The following is a 17,050-nucleotide window of genomic DNA, read 5'->3' as shown; positions in this document are numbered from 1 at the left end:
CCTGTGGGTTTTGCAAGTGAATGTGATCATGAAGCCATATGGCTAGACAGGCCAGTCCTTCTTTGTGGTCACTCGTCCGGGGAGCCGTCCAGGGAACCATTCTGCAGCAGCATCCGTTAAGGGTCCAGAGCACTTGGTTCTCACCTGCATCCCAACGTCCCCTCTCCTTATGAGATCATACAGGCTCTGTTACCAGATGCCATTTGGGAGAGAAGCAAGGGAGAGGGGAGGAAGTCCAACAGACTGAGCCTTTATCCCAAGGAGACTCAATCATCTCAAAAGAGACTAAAAGGGAGACAACTGGAATTCCGTAAATTAGTACATTCACAGTTTTTGTTTCTTTCCTGCTACCCAGGCAGGTGGGCCTCTGCCAGGGAGGGCCATGAGTTACAGGAAATAAAGACATGGCGGTTTCTTTGCATCTTGTGCAGTGTGGGAAATATGTGACCCTGCTACACGACTCTACCTTTTCTCCAGGTATCACTTCCTGTACCATTGAAAAGTAAAATAAATTAAACCACTACTAATGCTATTGTAATTGGGTTAGGAACCATAGGCATGTAATGGTCCTCCAGTTTGTCCTTAAAATGAATGGGGGCAGTGAGTCAAATGCTTGGTAGTGCTGAGGTTGGAGCGGGCTGTGGCTGTCACTGAGCACTGGAACTGGGAATGCAGTAGTTAAGGAGGCAGCGTAGTGAGCAGGGGCCCAGATAGAAGAAAATGGCGAGAGGGAGACTGAATCGCTTCACATTCTCCCACGAGTCCACTAAAATGGAACTTTTAGTTCTCCTATTGGAAGTAAAGTGAGTTTTAAAAGGTGGATGGCACTGACTTTCTTCAAATTTAAATTTTAATAGTCGGTTAGCTGCAATTTTTAAAATATTTTTATTCTGAAAACAAATTTTCCACAATAATGCAATTAGTTTCAAAATAACGAGCTCATTTATCTGGCTTTTCTACAAAGGACAATTGAAACATTTAAGGCAAGATTCACTTGTTCCTCTCCATTTTAGAATGGAAAGAAAGTATGAGACTTCAGGTACTGGTTAAGGTTAACAAAATACGGGCAAGCTTCTTTTTCTTTTTTTTTCCTGTGGTAGTCTCCTGTGTAAAAGCTTTCCATTACTATGGATATTTTATTGTAAGACACTTTTGTTTCTGACTTTCTTTATACACCCATTTTTAAATTTAAAGGCACACAATAAAGCTTTATACATTTATTAAAATATACACATTTTGGTAAATTTAGAATTTTCCCTTAGTATCTTGATAAATCAATATATTCTCAACACCACAGTCATTTTAAAATAAAACACACTTCATAACATATCTGCACATTATTTCTTCTTCATAATATACTACAACATCCCATTGTACAGTGCACCAATGGGAATTAGAAACCACAAAACGGACAAACTTCAGCAAATACAGCAATTTCATACCAAAAAAAAAAAAAAAAAGCAGAGAACGACACCAGAAATTACCATCCGCAAAAGCAAGTTGTACTTCTCAAGGACCAAACGAGAACGAAACAAATTAGTCAAATTTACAAGCCATGGTTATAACTTTGGATAGGAATTAAACAGTAGCGTTTCTTTACCACAGTGAGAAAAGCTAGAATGTGGAGTCCCGTCATTAGATGGTGTAACTACATGGCATGAGGACAATAGCCGCTCTCTTAAAAACCCGCAGCCCCTTCTATCAGCCCAGACAGTTGAGGTATTTATGCGCCATGGTATCATCAACAGTGTCTTTGCTTTGGAGAGTGAGGGTTTATGATTCCCAGTGTAGAGTCTTGCCTTTGGGAGCATGAGTGAGTGAGACAAGTGTATTGGTAACTGCCAAGAGACGTGTGAGGACCAGTCTCGTCTCCTCATCCCCACATCAGAATGAATGCAGTCCTTCAAAGTCTGCGCTTCCTGGGAAATTCACATGACCCACAATCCCCTTTAGCCAGTGTCACCAAAGTGAATGTCAAGAAAGTGTACTAGAAAAAAAAAAAAAGCACAGAGACAAAGCACTAGTGAAAACATCCAGGCTGCTCCTGTTTCCTAGTCTTAATAAAAGCCATTTTCTTTCCTTATTGTGCCAAAATGCACTAAATGTTCTCACAGAGCAGGAAGTTAGTGCTGCCTGCTTTCAGAAGACGTCAAGCCCGCAGCTGCCCTTGTGATAGTCCTATATGAATTCTGTAGATCGTGCATGTGGAATACTGTTCACTGAGTCTCAACACTCTTTTAGTTGATACTGCAGAATACAGAATATCTATTCACTTTTGATGGGCTTCGAAACTTCCACCAATCCCTTTTGGGATTTAAGCACTAAAAAAAGAAAAAAAGGGACATTTTCTTAAAGAAGTAGTTTTGGCAAAAAGCAACTGCTTAGGTATTTCAGAATGAGACGTGTGTTATTCAAGCCGAAGCAAGAAGAGGAAGGCATTTTAGAAAGGAAGTTGCTCCTGAGGAGGGGAAAAATTACAACAGCCTGTCCTCTAAAGTCTTAGAGAAAATGAAAGTAGACCCAGGACTAACAATTCTGTACACAAAAGGGACTTTTTGCTGCCCATCACCGTTCCGATTCAGAATTACAATGAGAACTCCTTGGTGAAGCAGCGGCCTGGCTCCCGCTTGCGGTGGAGCTCGGGGTTGGGGATGCTTTTTTCTGCACTTGTGCATTGTTTACCAATATTGGTTCTTTCACAGCCAGGCCACCACTGGTTACCAGCCAGCGCCTCTCTCTCCTAGGGACTCCAAAGGGGCCCTGTAGACAAATGGCTCCTCAGCCTCAGAGAGGGACATGCACACAGGAGAAACCGAGGCTTTGTGAAAATTTTGGATAGAAACACCCTCCTTCACTAGTCTTGTTCCAAATAGCACGGAAATGGGGGCTTGCCATGCAGCCCTAGAGTGCTAACTGTGGAGTGTGCGTTTCCTTTGCTCCCCACTTCCCCACCAGTGTGACAAATTAAGGCCATCCCTAGACTGCTCACTAGCCCCAAGGCTGAAATCCCAGTGGACTGTTAACGGCCGCCTGGACTCAGTGAGCTGACCTCAGTTCTGGCTTCAGACACATTTCCTGATTTCTGACTTCACCACCCAAAAAGACATTCTAATCTGAGATACTAAATTAGGTAAACCTGTGGCTGACCCTCAGCAGACTTCCACTGACGTCTCAGGTCTCCGGTAAAACCTGGTGGGAGAGGGGACAGCAATTTCCTCCAGTCTTTTAGGCTGATTCTCAAACTCCTGTAGCTTCTATTTAGAATGCAGAGAGGAGGCAGCCCCTTGGTAGGTAGACTTCCAACAAATGTAATGTAAAGGAGGTCAAGTTTATCAACCGTTTTCAGGAGAACAGGGGAAAGACATTTCTTTAAAGGAGTTTTTTTTTTTTTTTTTCCCCTCAATAGTTGCTAGATTTATATCCTGATGGACCCATGGGTTCTAGAGAAAAATGGATCATTAAATTCAACATTTTTTCCTGTTTACTTAACCAGGCTCATCATGACCATTCCGTAGACATTTGATTAGCTATTAGTTTGTTACTAAGGAGTAGAAATGGATTCTTAACCTAATTCTGTCATTTAATTCCTTGCACTAGTTCAATGTGTCCTTTAACTCAAGCCGAGTAAAATTTTGAGCTGAGGTTTCCGTGTTTAGATTAGTTAGATATAAAAAGTTGTTAGGTTTGGTTGTTTAAACTCGTTGAAAATTTCAGTGTGGCTGCAAATATCTTTGTTTGTGTTGTCTGTCCGCGTGTTAAATGACTATACTTCCCCTGGGTTAATAATGAAATCAGACACGGGACTCAAAGGCAGAATCATACATTGCATTAAGTAGGGATATTTTTTCCTTTTAATATGTTAAATCAACTTGGAGTGCGTGTGTGACTGGTTAGCTCCTTTCGTAGGCAGATGAAGCCACTGCCCAGTCTCTTGAAGTCCACCCTTTCCTGAATCACACTTTCATCATTTTCCTGTGTCCTCCCCACCCCAGGAGAGCCAGCCGGCTCAGCTCGACATTCAAGCCGATCTCTGAGTGAGCCCTAACCTGCCTTCTCAGCATTCTTTCTCACTTTCTATATATAAATCATAAGCCCCTGTCAAACTAGCTTCTTGCTTTCCCTTAAAGGAGACACAGTACAAATTATTAGTCAGGAGACAGCGTCAGCCACAGCCTCTACCTTACTCATGCTGATCCTTCACCTGACAAGCCTTTCCCCCATTTCTACCTGGCAGAATTCCATCCTTTCCACAAGCACAAAGGCTCCATTCTCTATCATCTTTCAATGGAAGGAGGCCTTTTCCGTATTTGAACCTCTGCCGCATGTAACTCCCTGATCTCACCTGCTACCTTCACTATTGTTCTTGTTATATATCCTATTTCCCCTATTTCTTATGCCATAGCACACTTTAGACCCTCCACAAAAAATTGTTGAATAAATGATATTTCATTTTCCATTCACTCATTCATCCAATCATCAGATATTTATTGAACATCTACTATATGCCAGGCACTGGTAGTTGGTAAAATCTAGGTCTGAAGCTCATCTGTGGGTTCCAATGATCTATGCTATCACAATTCTCTGCCCTCATGGGGCAAGATATGTTCTTATCATTCAGGAGTACTTCTTCCTGTCACTACCAACAATTCCATTATTTTTCAAGTTGTCCCCTCATTGGCAAATTTAGCAATGCATGTCAAGATTCTGCATTTGAGCACCAGACACACTTTTAGCTTTGTCTTATCCTTTATTTCTATTTGCCCCAAGCTCCTCACTTGATTTTTTCTGGTATTATGTGTATTTTAATAGCCACCTCAAATCTTTTTGAAATGAAGCAGAGTACCAATAAACAGAATGCAATTTTAAAAAATCAAGTAATTGGCTCCAAACCATAAATCCACATGATGAAAGCTCACTGGAAGAGCTCTTGCTCTAGAGAAGAAGTCAACAAAATGTAGCTCTTCCTTGGGTCCTTTCAAGGGGGCTAAACTTCTCCTGTAATTATTTATAAGGTGATCTTACATTAAACATGGTCCCACAAATGTGGCCTTAAGAAAATTCTAGGAAACATTAATATAATCATTCTAGTGATTGATGGTATTTGAAAACTACATTGTGAAATCTGTGACTGTTTCACAGAGGCTGGGAATTACGAGGGAAAACATGTCTATTTACCTTAAAAAAACTTTTTCATTATGTTGACTTATTATTTTTTTTTTAAACCAAGGTTGCTGGGGAAATGACTAACTTTAAAGAAATAAAGAGAGCAAAGCTTAGAAAATATAGAGATATTACTTGGGAGAAATGGCTCCTGCAATGAGTGGTTCATAGGATCTTCATGAAATCAATACCAATGGTGTTTACCAGAGCACGTGTTGCCCCTTCTCAGGCTATAGAAATTGCACATCTCCCGCCAAACCATTGTCAACTTCTGTACCCAAACCTCACTGATAAAAGAAAGCTCTTTGATTCACATTAAGGTTTTGTTATTTTGCATTCATATTTCTCTTTGAATATTTTTAATGAAGGCAGCTCCGCCTCATCTATCTGGATGTATCTCAAGCTTAACAGATTATATCACACTAGGCAGATTTGTTGAGTCGTAAAACCGGTTCAAAACTTTGTGTTCACAAGAGTTACGGGTAATTTGTGTACAATTAATCCCCAAAGATGTATTTCACAGACCAGGCACAGCATCTTTACGGCTAAGTTTAGGGGAGAGAAAGCACGCATTGCCAGGCATTATGTTAAAATGACAAAAGGACCTCAGGAAACCAGAGTTCTAAATAATTAATATAGAGGAATGAAAAAGGAGATCTAGAAAATAGTAGTTATTTGAATTTAATGGCATATATTGGCTATAGGTATGAGATGCAACTTATGTGAAAGCTTATTTTTTTTTTAAAAACTAGTTTCGATGGATCTTTCTTTATACTGTGTTACAGCCTGTGCATCAACTGTGAGGACCCGTTGGGGTCGCTTGTTTTACTGACATCTCTCAGGCTGCTCATTCCTGGGACTGTGACTTCCCAAGGGCAGATGTTATACTTCTTTGCATTTCCATCACTTAGCACCTGGTACATTCTCGATCAGCGTTAGTTGAGTGAAAAAAAATGGACTTTTGGCTCCTCTCCAGAATCCTAAAGCATGCCAAGATGGCACAAGCCTCAACCTTTAAGATAGAGTAGACCTAAATGTTAGTCAATATATTCTGGAAAACTTTTGGCATAAAGCTAGATCCAGGAGAGAGAGAGAGCGTGGAATCTGCTATTTTCCCTCCCTTTCAGGAAATTCTCACCAAGATTTTAGCTTGATCCCAATTGTGCCTTCACATACACGCGTACACATCTTAGGGCAGCCATGGGAATCCTGTACCTCAAGAGCAGAATTTAAGGACCATGTGTTTTTCCCTGTTGTAAATTATCTCATTTAGGTTGTTTCTGAGAAAATGCCTTTAAGAGTCCCTCTTAAGGCTCAGCTTCAGAACTTACTCTTCAGATCTTTCTCTGGTCTTCAGAGAAACCGCTTTGGGAAATAACAGGAAAAATACGTGTCTAAAATTGAGCTGCTCCAGAGGAATAAGGTTCAGAAGTGAAACATGATCTCATGGAATGCAATTACCTAGGTCGCTGTGCGTCACCGTTTTTGTCTTCCGAGCAGCACCCACCAATCAGGCGGTTGCGTATCTCAAAAGACTACAGAATTCATAATTTCAGAAATCTGAAATAGAATTTGCAATGTGATCTCAGTGGCTGGGTCACTTCTCCTTATAAAGATTTTTATCTGATTGTAAAACAAACAGCCTGCTTCTTCGAGACATATTAGTGCTGTGAAGTCATGCTCCAGCTTTGCCCTCTTTCATCGTATCAGCAGGAGCTTAGAGTCCGGTATAAGAGAAGCAATGACAGAGAGCTCATTGCTGCCAGTGCCCTCTGGCCTTCACCATATGAGATGGTTATTTATTTTTTTCTAGCCCTTTAAGTAGAGCTTTGATGGTGCTTCTTAACTTATGATTGGATCTGCATGACTGCTTTATGGTGAATCTGAAGCCTTTAGGGAGATGGTCTCACTCAGCGTCCCTGACCTTTGCTGGATCCTAAAGTTATAGTTTGGAGACTCTGAGAACCTTTTTAATAAAAACAAGCATGGACCTTCTCCATGAATTTGTGTTGTGGGATTCAGGACAAGACGTTGCTTGCCAAGGAAATGCCAAGGCCCACCTGCCCGCTCCGGGCTCTGGGAGCTGCTCTCAGCTGGGCATGCTGAGAACAGAGCTTGCCCTTGTGGTCTCGGGTGGCTGAAATGCGGGCCTTGTGCCCATGCCCACCTGCAGCCTTGGGGTGGTCCAAAAAGTTTGCTCCTTGCTTCTTGGGTGTGAGTAAGAAGCAAAAAGATTCAATCAGCGAAGCAAAGACCTAGGGAACATTTGCTGCCATCAGCTCTGACGGTTGCACCTAAGATAGAATTTCTTATAGCCTCTTGTTTCATTTTTTTTTTTTTACAAGGGGACCAGTTAGGGGACCCAGGTTAAACCCTTCGACAGAACTATCTCAAGGAGCAAAAGTAGCAAATGACAGGTATGACTGGGGACTGACTTTAGGGGTGGCTGGATTTTTGAAATGAGAGCCAAAAATGTTTTCACCTTCTAGCCCCCAGGTTACTGAAAATAAATCCCCACCATTCCACACATTTCTTGGGTGTTCCCTCCTACTCTGGAGAGTAATCTAACTCATCGTTTGCGATCAGGGCCTCTGAGTTCTGTTTGTGTTTGCTTTTGCTCTTCGCTTTGCTACTTGTCCGGGTGTTCGCCTTCCCATCTGACATCTGTTGGTAATAGAAGCCTTTGTCCTCGGCCGGCCCGCCCCAGTTCTCCTGGCTCTCGCCCTCTGTGGCGTAGGAGAAGCCCTCCTCCACCGAGAAGGGGTCGTCCATGTCGTAGCGCTGGTACGTGCTCTGGTGCAGGGCCTCTTCTCGGGCGCTGATTTCCAGGGTGCTGTTCCAGATGCCATACCCGAAATAAATGAGCATACCTGTGGGGGGAAAGGCACAGGGGAATAAGCAGTTGCTTTGGGATCCATGGGGCTAGCGGAGAGACCACTCTCAACAATGAAAGCAGAACTGGCCGCGGGTGTGTTTTCTTTGGTCGATTAGATGCCATTTACAAATTAGGAGATCTTGCATTAAGCAACCCATATTTACAGCTCCCCCTAAAAAAGTCAGAAGGGCTGACAACACTGCATCCACATTCCTATATGGTAACTTTTGGCTGGAGGTGAGAACTAGTTGCCTCGGTAGACAGGATTTGGGCTCCTGGGTCACCTCAGTCCCTACCTCGCCTGTTGACAGCCAGCTCACTATCCTTATGTAGGTGCCAGCCAGGAATTTGCATTTTCTACCCTGGGTTAAATATTTGTGATGAGCAACAGTGTATCCCCAACCTTCTCATAACATTTTACTGTTTCAGGCCTCCACTTAGAGACTCCATCTTTAATTTTGCCACTTAGCAGCATGCACTTATTATCCTATGATTTACCCGGCCAATTTTCACTCACCAAAAGCATAATATGTCACTGCCACTCACAGTTGTCCACTTTCTCCTGTGGGCTCCTAGAGTGTCTAGTATATGTCACTCTTATGGCCCTTGGAACACCTATTGTGTGATTATCTGCACAGGGTGGTTCTGTTTTACACTCTGCAGAAAACTGCCACTTAATGTTGGTTGAACGAATGAATGAGAAGTCCTGATTGAGCATGAAATGCCCAGTGTAACCTCCTTGTTTTGAAGTCATTGCAAGCAAAGGAAAGAAACTTGCTTCCCTAGTCAATATGTAGCATTAATATGGGCTAATGTTGCATTTCTATTAGAATATTTTTGAAATAATACATAAAAATAGTTTAAGAGTCCGTTTTCTACCTTGAAGAGCCCTTGAAGGCTCAGGGCCTGGAAAGCTGAGAACCATGGTCTTGGGAGGCCATAGGCCATGATGATTAAAGCTTGAGATCTGGGTTCAAATCTGGCTCCATCCCTGTTAGCTGTGTAACCCTGGACCAGGCACTTAGCCTCTTTGTGCCTCAGTTTTCTGTTCTGTAAAATTGTGAAAGTTATTATACTTATAAGATGGGGTTGCTGGGAGGATGAAATGAGACGAACAGTGGTTCTCAACCCTGCCTGCACCTGAGGATCACCTGGGGAGTTTTGGAACCATCCCAATACCCAAGCCCCACTCGTGCAGATTCTGATTTAACTGGTCTGCAGTGTGACCTAGGCAACTTCACAGGTGAGTCCAATGGTCAGCCAAGGCTGGGAACCCCTGAGATCAGGAACGTAGAGAGCCTGACACATGTACCCCAGTGCCAACTCCGGCCATGCTAGGGCCTGGCCACTGGGGGCCACTCAGTTATGCCACCTCCATCCAGGCCGCTGACACCCTCTTCTGAGGGGCACACTCCCTTTGGCTTCCTGCCAGGTAGGCATCTGCTGGGCTGTTTGTTTAGAACTGCAAGGTCCAGCCTGCGTTCCACTCTGGGGCTTGAGAAATCCTGCTCCCTTTTGAAGTTGAAGTGTGCCTTTTTAAGTTTGGATTTCTCATCCTTGTCTCCAATGACTTTCTCCCTGCCCCCTCTCCCCATCCCCAGTGAAATCAACTTTCCAGGAGCCAAAGTAAGCAGAGATTTATGTCCTAATTGGTAATAAATCCTAGAGTTAATCGTTTGCAGATGTAGCTATTACTTTTCAAATGGCGACTTCATTTTTCTGAGCACGGATCTTTACTCTTTCTTGTCTGGGGGCGGGGGTGGCCGTGGGGGATAGTTGTTATGCTTGTGTGGAACAAGGTATTCAATTAAGGCCACTTCTAAAAGGGCCAGTATGCTGTTTCTTGGAGACCACCTCTGTTTAAAGCATGTTTGAGACCTGAGAATAAGTTTCAGAAGACCAAGCAGGATCAGCAGGCACAACCTCCTTTTGCCCAATTTTGCTTTTGTGCTGTCTTTTCTCCTAGCCATCCAGGCAGGTGCCAGATCTTGCCGCCTGCTCCTGCTTGGTATCTGTTATATCAGTTCTTTCCTTTCCCCTCCCCTTCTCAGACCCTAGTTATAAGCAAGTTATTTCCCTACTGAACTTAGTACCATGTTTTTCCTTTCCCCTTGCCCGTAAGGTCTCTCCTCTGCCGCTACACAGGTTGTTGTTCAAGCCCTGGTTTGACATCTATTCTGCCAGAACTCCCCCTGCCCCCACCAGGCATTGGGGTGTGAGGTAGATTGATATTTACGGAAATTCTCCAGGAGTCTTCGTGTGATGGCTCGCAGAATCATAGATATTTAGAGCTGGAAAAAGGTCTTTAGATCATCCATGTATTTGAATACTTTCACTTTACAGAAGAAGAAACAGAGGCTGGAAAAGAGCAAGTCACTTGCCTGGGTCTGAGAGGGGCAGAACCAGCATTCCATACAGATCTGGAAAAGGCTGTTGCATATCCAGTCCTTCACATCCCCCCTTCCCCTGCTGCTTTATAGACTGTGCTTATTGCAGTAAACATTCAGTAAGAGGTTAGGTCTACATTTGTTCTTTGGGAGTGGCTGGGCCCAGCAGAAACGTGTGTGTGTGTGCGCGTGCCAACGTGTCGACTGTGATTACTTTGGGAAAGCAATCCATGGAAATCTGCCACATAAATATTTATGGGTCTTTTAATGTTTGCTCTGAGCCCCCTACAGTTTCAAAGGTGTGTCACTCTGTCTTCAAAAATACATTTCAGATATGAGAGCTGTGAACGAAGAAGCGACTGTGTGCATGCAGCCCGACGGGATAACTAGAATAAACAGTTGGCTTGGGCGAAGGCATTCTTGGCGTCTGTCTGCCTTTATCCTCCTCACTGGCCCTGGAGTCAATTCAGAAAAAGTGGTATGAGGCAGAGAAGGATTGGAGAAAAGGAAAAATGGAGGAGGACAAAGAAACAGAGGGGAACGAGTGAAGTGAGGGAGGGAGGAAGGGAGAGAGAAAGGAGAGAAACATGTACCACCATCTGTCCCACACAAACAAGGGCTTTGTGTCAGAGGAGTAAACAGAGCTGCTAAAAGCCTGCTGTGTCGACGCGGGTGTTTTGTTTCTGCTCCTTTTTCAGTTGGCTTAGAGAACTGAGTATGAGGTAGTTTCTGAAAAATCTGTGGGGATTCTGGGAATCCTGAATCATCTCAACTGAGCTTCACACAACACCTCTGGGTCCTGAGGTCCTATAAAGATGCATCGTTCATGTGGCACATCTCTTCTGAGGAGCTCAAAATGTGATACGAATGTTGTCTGGTTTAGGCTCCTCCTAGCCTGTTGGAAATGTGTGTGGAGGTTATGATTTTGTGCGTTTCACAGACAGGGAACTGGGACACAGGACAAAATGAAGGATTGTCCTCAGCAACAAGGTTAGTGGTCGGACTCTGAATCCTCCTGGGTCTCTCCATGTTCTCATCCAGGTTGCTTCCATTCGTTATTTCTCCCACCTACCAGGGATAGTTACAAGTATAGACCGATTGAAAACAATTTTGCCCAACTTTTTATTTTGAAGAATTTCAAACATTCCCCCAAATGGAGAGAATTGTATAAAGAAGCCCACGCACTCATCACCAGCTCCCTCTGACACCTAGCACCCTGCCCTCTTCTCTGTAGATTATTTTGAAACAAATCCCTTCCATTCGTATGTTTCATCTGTATTTTAGCATGCATCTCTAAAATAGACTCTTTTAAAAAACGTAGTATCATTATCACATCTAAAGACTCATAATAATTCCTTAATATCATCTGATATCCAGCAGTATTAAAGTTTTCGTGAATTATGATACATGTGAGGAAAAACTCTTCACCTTATGAGCCAGAAGTCATTTGGAACCGAGCCTCAAGAAAAAGGCGGTTAACTGATAAATAATATTATTTATTCTATTTGGATATTTAGCTCTTCTGTTCCTTACACATCTTATATCTGTAATAAATGAAAGGCAGGTGTGGTGTGAAAAATCAGAAGGGAATCAGATTTGTGCTGCAGCAGGGTCCACATGCACTCCTGCTGGGCTGGAAGTATCTTTTAGCTGATGGATCGTGGCGGGAGGGGGCGCTGAGGGCAGCGACTAGTTAGCAGCAGGCCCTAAGTGTTTCAGCATTTTAACAACAGACATGGCTGTGCTGGGGTACACAGGCTGAATGCCAGCCCTGGTCAAAGGTAATGGCAATGAGTCCTATGAAAGGCTGTTTGCAGCAGAGGGACATATTCAGAGGGGAGCTTTGACTTCTTTTCCAGACAGAAGTTCCCTGCTGGAGAACGTGCCTATGAGAGGTTTGGACAAGACAAGATGACGAATCATGCCGTCAGCAGTTGAATGGGCTTTCTTTATGTAATAGAACTTTTTGTGACCATAAACCCCTTTATAAAAATGCACTTTCTTGTCCATCATCCCAGGGAAGTCAAGAACTGTGCAATAATCAGTGATTGAAATGGCACTGGAACTCACATCTGTTGAGTCTAAACCAATGGCTACTCCCATCCCTCCCAGGTCCCCCCAGGTAAGGTTTATGCCAAGCCTGCCTTCAGATGCTGGGGCACCTCAGCACCAGCTGGTGAGACACCTACTCACTCTACTTGTGTTGATCCATCCTGTGCAAATTAAGCAAATGACCCTAAACCTACAAATGAAAGGAGTGTGTGTGGGGGCCATCTCTGCATCAAATGGGAGAAAACCTAGAACAAAAACTCAACTCTGAAAAGAGACTGGCTGATGTGTGGGTAGACAATAACAGCAGATTTCTGACCCTGTGGGCACATGCTCGGGCTGAGGAGCAGGCCCCTGGTCTCTAGAGTCCCCAGGAGCTTCCTGTCCTCTGCAGGCAGCTCCATGCTCCAGGCCAGGGGAGGTGGGCCACTTGACCTGAGGTTGGGTGGAGCTGCCTCTCCCTGGGGCTCACTTTCCAGCAGGAAGCCCTGCCCGGTGCAGATAACTGTGGCACTTTGTTATGCCCAGAGGCTTTTTTATTTTTACTACTCTGGGATCAACTTTCCAAAACAGATGTTTGCCAATGCAGAAACACAGACTGGATGGTAATGAGAAGGTGTGCTCCCACCCACCGCAATCCCTACCAACTCCCACTCTTGCTGATTGTTTTTTAAATACCACCACAAGCCTTGTCGACTGTAATAACAATAAGGTTTGTTTAATACGTGGGGCCGGGAAGAGCAGGTTTAGGACGGAATGGAGGGGGGAGATTCTCTCGCTGGCCCTGCAACTGATCTAACATAAAGTCACATTACTTTATGCCTCAGTTTCCCATCTGCAAAATGGAGATGGGGACCCTTATTTTATTTGAAGTGTATAATAGCCATGAGACAGAATGCAATCTTGTTAAAGAATCTTAAAAAATCCAGTAATCCAAGCCGGCTACTTCACTTCTAACTCACGAGAAACCCAAGGGAAATGTGTCCATGTGTCCATCACACAAGAATGTCCATTAGGTACAAGAATGTTCACAGCAGGTCTATGCATAACAGCCCCAACCTGGAAACAAGCTAAGTGGCCATGGACACTAGACTGGACAAACACATTGCAGTGCCTTACCACAGTGGAAGGCTGGACAGCAGGGAGAGTGAACTTACTAAAACTGCAAGCAATGCGTGGATGAATCTCGCAAATGTAATGTTGAGGGAAAGAAGCCCAACGCCCACTCTTATGGCTCTCAGTCTGTCCCAGGTGCCTGCACGCGCCTGCTCCAGGGCCTTCCACCTCTGCCACGGTTCTCTCTCCCTTCAATTCTTTCATCTCAAAGGAGAGCCAACATCTCAGCTGGCACTGGGTGCAGAACCGTGGGATCACCCTGCCCCTTGCTCCCCATGCGTCCCCCTGTCCAGCACAGCACCCCTGCCAGCGGGCAGCCTTGACTGTTGCAGAATTCACCTCCATGCTCCCTCCTCCTTGGAATCGCACTGGCCCTGTTACTATCCTCATCCCGGCCTTTATGATTTTTCTTGCACTTTTGAGCATGATTTTGCTGTTGAAGGTGCCTATTGTTTTCTCCTCTGCCTATAAGGAGAATTTCAAACTTATTTGGCGGACGTGCCACCAGGAATTTGTTTACCTTGGTGCCCTCTCAGGTCCCGATTCATGGCCTCCTTCTTTCCCTCCTCCTCCCTTCAGCACGATGGCTGCTTTGGATCAATTTCCAATAGGATTTCCCGGATGATAGCTCAGGCACAGACGGTAAGGTGTGTCCTCTCTTTGGAATATTTATGTTTACTTAGTACAGGATTTATGAGGTCCATGGCCCAGATCACTGTCTTTTCTCTAAATCTATAGACAAGAATTTGTTTTCTCAGAGGGACTGAAAAAATTCCAAATAAAAACTTGGCAGCCTCCCGGGTGAGGGGGCCCACAGGCTGATCTCCAGATGCTTAACTTATGATAAAGGCCCACAGGGAACAGCAGACCTGAAAGATGCCCTGGAAAATACCATCGGACAGTGTTCTCACTCGTCTCTGCTAACCTCGTATTCTCTGAGACTCAGCCCAGCCCCTTGAGGTGTGCTGTTACAAGACTGCACCAGCTAAGAGAAAAGGAAAATGCAGCCTAATTTGTGCTCATTTTGTTGGGATTATTAAACATTTGCTAATCGTGTTGTTTCTCTTGTCTGAAAGAAAAGAAACAAGTTCTGGGCAATTTTGTTGGGACTTGTGCCTCATTTTACTCCAGGAGTCATGTCTTCTGAAGGCCAAAAGCTTAGCAAAACATTGATATAAAAATGCTGTAATTAAGATTCATTTAGGGAAGGATGGGTAAAAAAATGTGGTTAAGAAGATTATCAAGTTATGACTCAGCCTAACCGTGTAAATCTTCTTTTTAAAAGAGTAGCTGATATTTCATAAGAAGATCCATTAAAAAATATAGCAACTCTTCTCCCCAGGAAAATTTACACTATGAATAGAGAGATTAAGAAGGCACATCTGACATGGAAGGTCAGAAGTTTAGAGGTGGAATATTTATCCTATAAGATCATTAGAGATTTTATAAGGCAATTTGGGGTTGTGGGATGGATAAATTTTACATACGCAAAAATTTGTTTTAGAAAAACACCAAGTTATTGTAATTAAGTTATCTGCCCTGCTTGCTAATATCCTCTCATTCTCTCTAGATCAGTAGCTCTCAAATTTGAGCATGCGTCAGAATCACGTGGAAGGATTGTTAAAACCTAAACTGCCCTTGGAGATTCTGATTCAGTAGGTTTGGGTTGAGGTCCCAAATGGCATTTCTAACTAGTTCCCATATGGTATTGCTGCTGCTGGCCTGGGACAACACTTTGAGAACCACAGTTCCAAATCTTTGTAAACCTGCTGCTCATCAAAATTACCTAGGGGAGCAGAGGATCTGAACAGACATTGTTCCAAAGAAGATACACAGATGGCCAGCAAGCACATGAAAAGAGGTCAACGTCGCTAATTATTAGGGAAACATAAATCAAAACTAAAATGACCTATTGCCTTAAGTGCATCAGAATGGCTATTGTTAAAAAGACAAGAAATAAGTTTTGGAGACGATACGGAGAAAAGGGAACGCTTGTACGCTACTGGTGGGAATGCAAACTGGTGCAGCCACTGTGGAAAACAGTATGAAGATTCCTCAAAAACTTAATAATAGAACTACCATATGATCCAGCTATACCATCTCTAGGTATTTACCCAAAGACAATGAAAACACTAATTCAAAAAGATATTTGTGCCCCTATGTTCATTGCAGCATTATTCACAATAGCCAAGACTTGGAAACAACCTCAGGCCCATCAATGGATGAATGGAGGAAGAAGATGTGGTGTATATATGCAATGGAATACTACTCAGCTGTAAAAAAGATGAAATCTTGCCTTTTTAACAACATGGATGGACCTTGAAGGCATTATGCTAAGTGAAATAAGTCAGACAGAGAAAGCCAAATACCATATGATCTCACTTACATGTGGAAGTTAAGACAACAACAACAAACAAACACATAGGCACAGAGAATAGATTGGTGGTTACCAGAGGGGAAGAAGAGAGAGAAGAGAGTGAAAAGGGTAAAGGGACACATGTGTGTGGTGAAGGACGGCAACTAGACTGGGTGGTGAACATGATGTAGTCTTCATAGAATTGAAATATGAGGATGTACACCTGAAATTTATGTAATGTTATAAACCAATGTTCCCTCAACAAAAAATAAATAAAATTACCTGGGGAAGCTTTGGAAAATGTCCCGTGCTTGACCATACCAGACCAATTGAATCAGAAAATCTCTGCCAGGGGATCCTGGGCATAGAATGTTTCAGAAACAATCAGGTGACCCTGATGTGTAGTCAGCGCTGAGAATTTTTGTTCTAGGTGACCCTTACTCATGTCCCAGCCTTCAAAGATCGTGATAAGAAAACAGTTAGCAGCCAGCCGCTGGGAGCTTGTTGAAGTGCGGGCTCCTGTGCCCTCTGTCTGGCCTGCTGCAGGGTGGCCTCCTCCCATATCCAGGAGGGGCAGTTTCTGGAGGAGGCTGGGCTATCAGCAAGATTACAGAAGCCTCCCTGGGAGTTTTCTTCTGCCTGAGAACTGGGAGGGCAGCCTGAGTCAGAACAGGTTCACATTGTGCTTTGGGCATGTGATAGCTGGTCTGGGGGACAATGAATCATTTTATCTTTTTAACAAAAAGGCAGGAAAGAAACGGTTCTCACTGCTTTCCCCAATATTTTCTTATTTAAGCTCCAAACAGTAACCAGATCAAGGCTGGGAGAATTATCTACATTTTTACAGATGAGTAAACTGAGGCCCAGAGGACTTAAGTGAACTTCCCACAGTCACAAGACAAGGAGGTGGCAGAGCTGTGATTTGAATCTGGGGCTCTTTGACTCCAAAGGCAAGGCAGCTGCCACCTCACCACTTTTGCAAAATGCCTCTGGTGCTCCAGAAACCATAGATGTTATACAGGACTGGCTGCGTAATGTGTGGGCCCCAGTGCAAAATGAAACGCTGGAGCCTCTTGTTAAAAAATTAAGAATTCCAGAGGCCGGCCC

General features: G+C 43.7%; 1 protein-coding gene across 1 annotated transcript in view; it reads right to left on the bottom strand.

Moving 5' to 3' along the window:
- Positions 1-1,203: 1,203 nt before the first annotated feature.
- The window catches only part of SLC7A14 (solute carrier family 7 member 14), a 116,644-nt gene continuing 100,797 nt past the window's right edge, over positions 1,204-17,050 (bottom strand). The window contains exon 8 of the mRNA XM_014837397.3: positions 1,204-8,030. Coding sequence (XP_014692883.1) covers positions 7,708-8,030 — 323 coding nt within the window. The 3' untranslated portion in view covers positions 1,204-7,707. The remainder of the gene's footprint in view (positions 8,031-17,050) is intronic.

This window comes from Equus asinus, chromosome 5, assembly GCF_041296235.1.
Source record: "Equus asinus isolate D_3611 breed Donkey chromosome 5, EquAss-T2T_v2, whole genome shotgun sequence".
NCBI classification, from domain to species: domain Eukaryota; kingdom Metazoa; phylum Chordata; class Mammalia; order Perissodactyla; family Equidae; genus Equus; species Equus asinus.
The sequence above is the reverse complement of the archived record's forward strand: the minus strand, read 5'-3'. Positions and strand labels throughout refer to the sequence as shown.